General features: G+C 42.1%; 2 protein-coding genes across 2 annotated transcripts; both read left to right on the forward strand.

The window, feature by feature from the left end:
• The first annotated feature begins 977 nt into the window (after positions 1 to 977).
• LOC117810289 (high choriolytic enzyme 2-like) lies at positions 978 to 2,099 on the forward strand. Its single transcript, XM_034680048.1, has one exon. The coding sequence runs from the start codon at positions 1,202 to 1,204 to the stop codon at positions 2,012 to 2,014; it is 813 nt and encodes a 270-aa protein (XP_034535939.1). The 5' UTR covers positions 978 to 1,201; the 3' UTR covers positions 2,015 to 2,099.
• Positions 2,100 to 4,480: 2,381 nt separating this feature from the next.
• On the forward strand, positions 4,481 to 5,570 carry LOC117810291 (high choriolytic enzyme 2-like). The gene has a single exon (XM_034680050.1). The coding sequence runs from the start codon at positions 4,651 to 4,653 to the stop codon at positions 5,461 to 5,463; it is 813 nt and encodes a 270-aa protein (XP_034535941.1). The 5' UTR covers positions 4,481 to 4,650; the 3' UTR covers positions 5,464 to 5,570.
• Positions 5,571 to 7,051: the final 1,481 nt, after the last annotated feature.

The following is a 7,051-nucleotide window of genomic DNA, read 5'->3' on the forward strand; positions in this document are numbered from 1 at the left end:
ACGAGAGACAAGAGAGACTTTGGCTGTGTCCGAAATCAGCCGTGATTCACTGAGCACTAAATAGTGAATTATACCCTGTATTGTGGAGTCATAGTTTCCCACAATGCATTATGAAAAGTAGTGTACAACCAATGGTCACTAACAGAGGAATTTATACTGTCATGTGTTGCGATGTAAAAGAAAGCGCGGAAGAATGAGAGGAGCGTCTGTCTGATGTTAAGTCTAAAACATCTTCTTAACAAAGTGATTGGAATAAAAGATTTAGGAAACAGAAACATTTTGGTGACACAAGCAGAAGCTCTTCATACTACAACATGACCCAAACAGCATTGAACCGTTCAATGGACTCAGGCTTCGTTCCTGTAAGCTTCAGGTAGTGATAATGCAGATACTACCTGCCCCACCACACAGCCCCTACAATACAAAACATGACGATAGATGGGCAGTGAGAGCCAGCACAAAACTGGGGTTATCAAGTGAGCACCTCGCTTAAACAGTGATTCATCCTGTTAGACAGAGTGACATTGGACATATAAGTTATAGCCCAAAACTGAGGGTTTCAGTATTGTATCAAATACATTTATTTCTTATTTAAATAAACATACTTATCACTGACATTTCTGACTTCTAGACTGTAACTATGAGTTCAAAGGTGACTGAAATATCTATTGGAATGTTTCCCAGCAAATGAGATTTGGTCTGAATTAATTATCCATGACTTCAGCGATTCTGTGACTTCTTCTGTAGTGTGCAATCGAGAGGTTTGACTGTCAGCAAGATGCCTCGACAACTGTTGATGGAATCATATCTGATTTTGTACGGGGATTTGTGGTCCCTGCAGTATTTATTGTGATCACTGTGGGGATGGACTGGCCGTCAGACGTACCCAATATCTTCTACAACAGTACATTAAAATCATTCTAATAAGAGGCTATTTTAGGACAGTAATGTGTCTTTTTACAAACAGGTCCCGTCTGATAAGGAGTCATAATAAACCATGTTTACAGAGTAGGTTTGTCTGTGGAGTCCTCCCTTCACAGGTTTATTTTGGCCTAACAAAGACAACCCCAACCCATAATCCTCCTGCAGACACACCTGTAGAGGAGAGTATAAAGAGTGTGGACTGACCTGAGTCAAACATCAAGCTTCAAGGAGTCTCTCCACAGCAGATCTCCACAGAAGCTACACAGCCTCCCTGAAGATGACTCCCTCTGCCAGCCTGCTGCTGCTGCTCCTGCTCGGCCTCTCTCAGGCACTTCCTCTCCAAGAGGAGGGAGACACAGAAGATTTCGAAGAAATAGAAGAAGAAGATGAAGCCCCAGACACCATGGACATCAGCACCAGGATCCTGACCTCCAACAACGCCACTGATGAGATCCTGCTGGAAGGAGACCTGGTTGCTCCCAGAACTAGAAACGCCATGAAGTGCTGGTACCAGAAGTGCCAGTGGAAGAAAGCCTCAAACGGCAAGGTGATTATCCCCTTCACCGTGAGCAGCCACTTCACCAGGCGGGAGAGGCAGATGATGGACTACGCCATGAAGGTGTATCACAGACAAACCTGCATCCGCTTCGTGCCCCGTACCAACCAGTACGACTACATCAGCATAGAGAACAAAGCCGGATGTTACTCCTCTCTGGGCAGAACTGGAGGCAGACAGGTGCTCTCTCTCAACAGACAAGGCTGCCTCCACCACGGCATCGTCCAGCACGAGATGAACCACGCTCTGGGCTTCCAGCACGAACAGACCAGGAGCGACCGTGACTCCTACGTCAGGATCAACTGGCAGAACATCAACCAGCAGATGGCCTACAACTTCTACAAGCAGTCCACCAACAACCTGAACACTCCCTATGACTACTCCTCCATCATGCACTATGGAAGAACAGCATTCTCCATCGCATACGGGAGGGACTCCATCACCCCCATCCCCAACGCCAATGTCCAGATCGGCCAGAGGAGGGGCATGTCCTACTGGGACATCAGGAGGATCAACCTGCTCTACAGCTGCTAATATTCATCTGTTTTCAAAGTTGTTTATTAGCAGATAAATGTTCTCAATAGGAAAAATAGGTTAACCCAGCTGTCTTAGATAATTAAACAACTGTTGTCTAAATCTGATTCCTGTCCTGAACTTTATTCAGTCATATTCTGAAATAAAAAAACAATTGTTAAATTACCAACTGCTCTTTTCAGTTCCTGTATCTTGTTATGATACACATACATAACAACACATATTAAAAATGGTTCTAACAGACGCATGCACCTTTTAGACCATCCCTAATCTCAGCTTGTCTCTCTCATTTACCTTCAAGTCATCCTTGGTGTGTGGCTGGTTCAGCTCAAACAGGTGCCTCATGTACAGAGGCTTCAGTCTCATATCGCTGGTCTCACGATCATATCCCAGTTCCAACAGTATTTCGTGCATGTCACCTCCAACTCTCTGTTAATACATTTCCTGTCCTGTCGCTCTCAAGCTGTCTAATAAAGGCAAAAGTCATCAAAAAGTTATATTGAATCACAGGTGTGGGTCATGTCAACATATTATCAGGTCAAATACATCAGTCAAGTCTCATTCTGCTCTGAACAACTTTAAAAGTCACTGTAAATAAACCTTGATGAATGTCAGTGTGTGCCTCTCATCTACATTCATAACTAAAATCAGGGGCGTACTTTACCAGTCGGCAAAGGCCCCACAAGATACCTAAAAATCATAGTTAAGAAAGTAGTTTATGACCATAGTGTAATTGATTATATTTCTCTAAAACTCTATATGCAAAAATGTGGCATCAGCAGAATGCCTAGTTAATCAATAACTAATGTCTCAGCCCCACACACCCACAATCTGCACCACATGGACTATTCCATGATGCTCATGATCTTACTGCACAGTGTCTTTCAGGAAATGAGAGGTGCTGCGAACACAGTTGACAACGAGAGACGAGACATACTGAGGCTGTGTCCAAAATCAGCCGTGACTCACTGAGCACTAAATAGTGAATTATACCCAATATAGTGGACTCATAGTTTCCCACAAAGCATTATGAAAAGTAGTGTACAACCAATGGTCACTAACAGAGAAGTTTATACCATCATGTTTTGCGGTGTAAAGGAAAGCTGAGGATGAATGAGAGGAGCACGATTAGCTGTTTGTCTGACGTTGAGTCTGATTCTTCTTTTTTAAAAAGTGATTGGAATACAAGTTTGAGAAAACACATGAACGTTCTGGTTACATTTTTACAGAAACAAAGCTGCTTTATTAGAGTTAAGGATTTTGGAATTTCATATAAAAACAGGGTACTGATGCTTGAATGAAAGTATAAACAGTCAGTGAAGAAACCTATCCCATTACACATTCACCCCAACATCTATACTCTACTGATAAGTGACATAACCTGCCATTAGGCTCCAAATGTCTCCCAACGCCTGGTCATTACGATAAATGGGGATAGATGGGAAGTTAGATCCAACGCATCACCAGGGGTATCAAGTTGGCTCCTCCCTTTACCAAGTGTGTGGTTGAGTGAGACCCATCACACCGTACCAGTTAGCTCTGGCGTCCCAGAGCCACCCCCCTCTATGCCAGCTCTCAGTACCCACCATTTCCACAAGCAGAAGCTCTTCATATTACAACACAACCCAAACAGCATTGCCCCGTTCAACGGACTCAGGCTTTGTACCTGTAAGCTTCAGGTAGTGACAATGCAGATGCTACCTTCCCTACCACAAAGCCCCAACAACGTAAAACATGATGGCAGATGGGCAGTGAGAGCCAGGACAAAACTGGGGTTATCAATTGAGCACCTCTCTTAAACAATGATTCACCCTGTTAGACAGAGTTACATTAGACAAATAAGTTACGACCCAAAACTGAGGGTTTCGATATTGTATCAAAAATACATTTATTTCTTATTTTATTTGCAAGACAATAAACTCAGCATACTTATCACTGACATTTATGCTGTTACTTAATATTAATCTCCACTGATGTTAATGTAAACATGAGTTTGGTTAAATTTCTAAAAACTTGCACCATTATTGTAATGATCAAAATGAATTGAGGGCTGTAGCTATGAGTTCAAAGGTGACTGAAATATCTATCGGAATGTTTCCCAGCATATAAGATTAGGTCTGAATTGATGATACATGACTTCAGCGATTCTGTGACTTCATCTGTAGTGTGCCCTTGAGATGTTTGACTGTCAGCAAGATGCCTCGACAACTGTTGATGGAATCATATCTGATTTTGACTGAGGGTTTGTGGTCCCTGCAGTATTTATTGTGATCACTATGGTGATGGACTGTCCATTTTTGGTTCAAGGCTCATATGAACCCAACATCTTCTACAACAGTACATTAAAATCATTCTAATAAGAGGCTATTTTTGGACAGTAATATGTTTTTTTTTACAAACAGGTCCCGTCTGATAAGGAGTCATAATAAACCATGTTTACAGAGTAGGTTTGTCTGTGGAGTCCTCCCTTCACAGGTTTATTTTGGCCTAACAAAGACAACCCCAACCCATAATCCTCCTGCAGACACACCTGTAGAGGAGAGTATAAAGAGTGTGGACTGACCTGAGTCAAACATCAAGCTTCAAGGAGTCTCTCCACAGCAGCTCTCCACAGAAGCTCTACGGCCTCCCTGAAGATGACTCCCTCTGCCAGCCTGCTGCTGCTGCTCCTGCTCGGCCTCTCTCAGGCACTTCCTCTCCAAGAGGAGGGAGACACAGAAGACTTTGAAGAAATAGAAGAAGAAGATGAAGCCCCAGACACCATGGACATCAGCACCAGGATCCTGACCTCCAACAACGCCACCGATGAGATCCTGCTGGAAGGAGACCTGGTTGCTCCCAGAACCAGAAACGCCATGAAGTGCTGGTACCAGAAGTGCCAGTGGAAGAAAGCCTCCAACGGCAAGGTGATTATCCCCTTCACCGTGAGCAGCCACTTCACCAGGCGGGAGAGGCAGATGATGGACTACGCCATGAAGGTGTATCACAGACAAACCTGCATCCGCTTCGTGCCCCGTACCAACCAGTACGACTACATCAGCATAGAGAACAAAGCCGGATGTTACTCCTCTCTGGGCAGAACTGGAGGCAGACAGGTGCTCTCTCTCAACAGACAAGGCTGCCTCCACCACGGCATCGTCCAGCACGAGATGAACCACGCTCTGGGCTTCCAGCACGAACAGACCAGGAGCGACCGTGACTCCTACGTCAGGATCAACTGGCAGAACATCAACCAGCAGATGGCCTACAACTTCTACAAGCAGTCCACCAACAACCTGAACACTCCCTATGACTACTCCTCCATCATGCACTATGGAAGAACAGCATTCTCCATCACATACGGGAGGGACTCCATCACCCCCATCCCCAACGCCAATGTCCAGATCGGCCAGAGGAGGGGCATGTCCTACTGGGACATCAGGAGGATCAACCTGCTCTACAGCTGCTAATATTCATCTGTTTTCAAAGTTGTTTATTAGCAGATAAATGTTCTCAATAGGAAAAATAGGTTAACCCAGCTGTCTTAGATAATTAAACAACTGTTGTCTACATCTGATTCCTGTCCTTAACTGTATTCGTCCATATTCTGAAATAATAAAACAATTGTTAACTGACAAACTGCTCTTTTCAGTTCCTGTATCTTCTTGTGATACACATAAATCACAACACATACTCAAACTGATTCTCACTCAGACACTAAGAACACAACACAAGCACCTGTCCCTTCAATTATGGCAGGGTGGGGGAAAGTAGGAGTCACCTGTACTCAGTGAGAAACCCAAATACCTAACATCACAAATTTGACTCATCCTTCTCTCCCCGCTCATCCTCACTATCATCTGGTCATTGATTTTCAGCTTCCACTTCACATCAAACCACACATACTTGAATGGCTGCCTTGTATTTCTGTAAACACTGCTGCTTTTGATGTTTTTGTTGTTCTTTTGTCATGTGGGTAAGCTCAGAACTGTGACCACTTCATACAGAAATATGATACAGGCCACATTCAAAGAGTAACATAAACTGGACTCCATCTCCCTCATTCCTGGGAATGGGACTGATCTCCATGTGGGACATCATGTGGATGAACTTGTCCTACAGCTGCTATCAACTATGCTAAATGCAACAAATTCACACTTTTCCTCTCCTCCTCTCTAGCCAATTGAATCAAGGTTGAGGATTGAAGATTTTTTCCATCATGTACAACCAACCAATTATTCTACTAACAAGCCCAAATCAAAAGCAATAAATTAGCGCAAGGTGAATGATTCCTGTTTAGTCATTTCCTTAGTTTGTGATGCCTCCAACCATGTTTTACAAAATGAAAAATATAAAATGCAAAAAGGCATTAGATTCCCGAGAGCTAATATTTTTTGCATCTGAACCTTCCATACAAACCAAATGCATTCAAATGGCTTTACAGCCATTGAAAACAAGACAGAAAAAGAACAAAAAAAACCATCAACATTATTTACAATAAAAAAGGATTTAGAAGTTGAGACTAATGCACACATATAGAAATATTGTATATTGTATTCAAAAATTAAAAAGAGTTGAAAATGAAATAGAGCAGAAAAAATAGTAAACATTAAAAACAATGACAACAGTTTGAGATAAAGAAAAGCACTGAAATAAAATATAAAGTTGAGTTGTTAAATAATGAATGATCAGTGTACATCAATGTCTGCAACTACAGATAACTTACAACATGACAATCTTGAATAGAATAAAACATAGGCAATTGTGAATGGTTTGAAATGAAATACAACAGACTGAGACAAAAGTGGATTTTCTCGTATTAAATCAAATAACACAGAACAAATACTATGATCTCTGTCAACCAGCTTAGTGTCTGTTAACAACAATGCCTCTGTTTCAATACTTTTCTCACACATACTAAATAAGCTCAATTAATGCATCTCGTGTAATAATTGAATCTACATAATTTTGGCTTGTTTTTTTGATACTCAATTCTTTGGAAACTGTGAATACAATCGGTTTAAAATAACACCATTCTCTCATTTTGTGTTTTTTTTT

This window comes from Notolabrus celidotus, chromosome 3 (genome assembly GCF_009762535.1).
Source record: "Notolabrus celidotus isolate fNotCel1 chromosome 3, fNotCel1.pri, whole genome shotgun sequence".
NCBI lineage: Eukaryota > Metazoa > Chordata > Actinopteri > Labriformes > Labridae > Notolabrus > Notolabrus celidotus.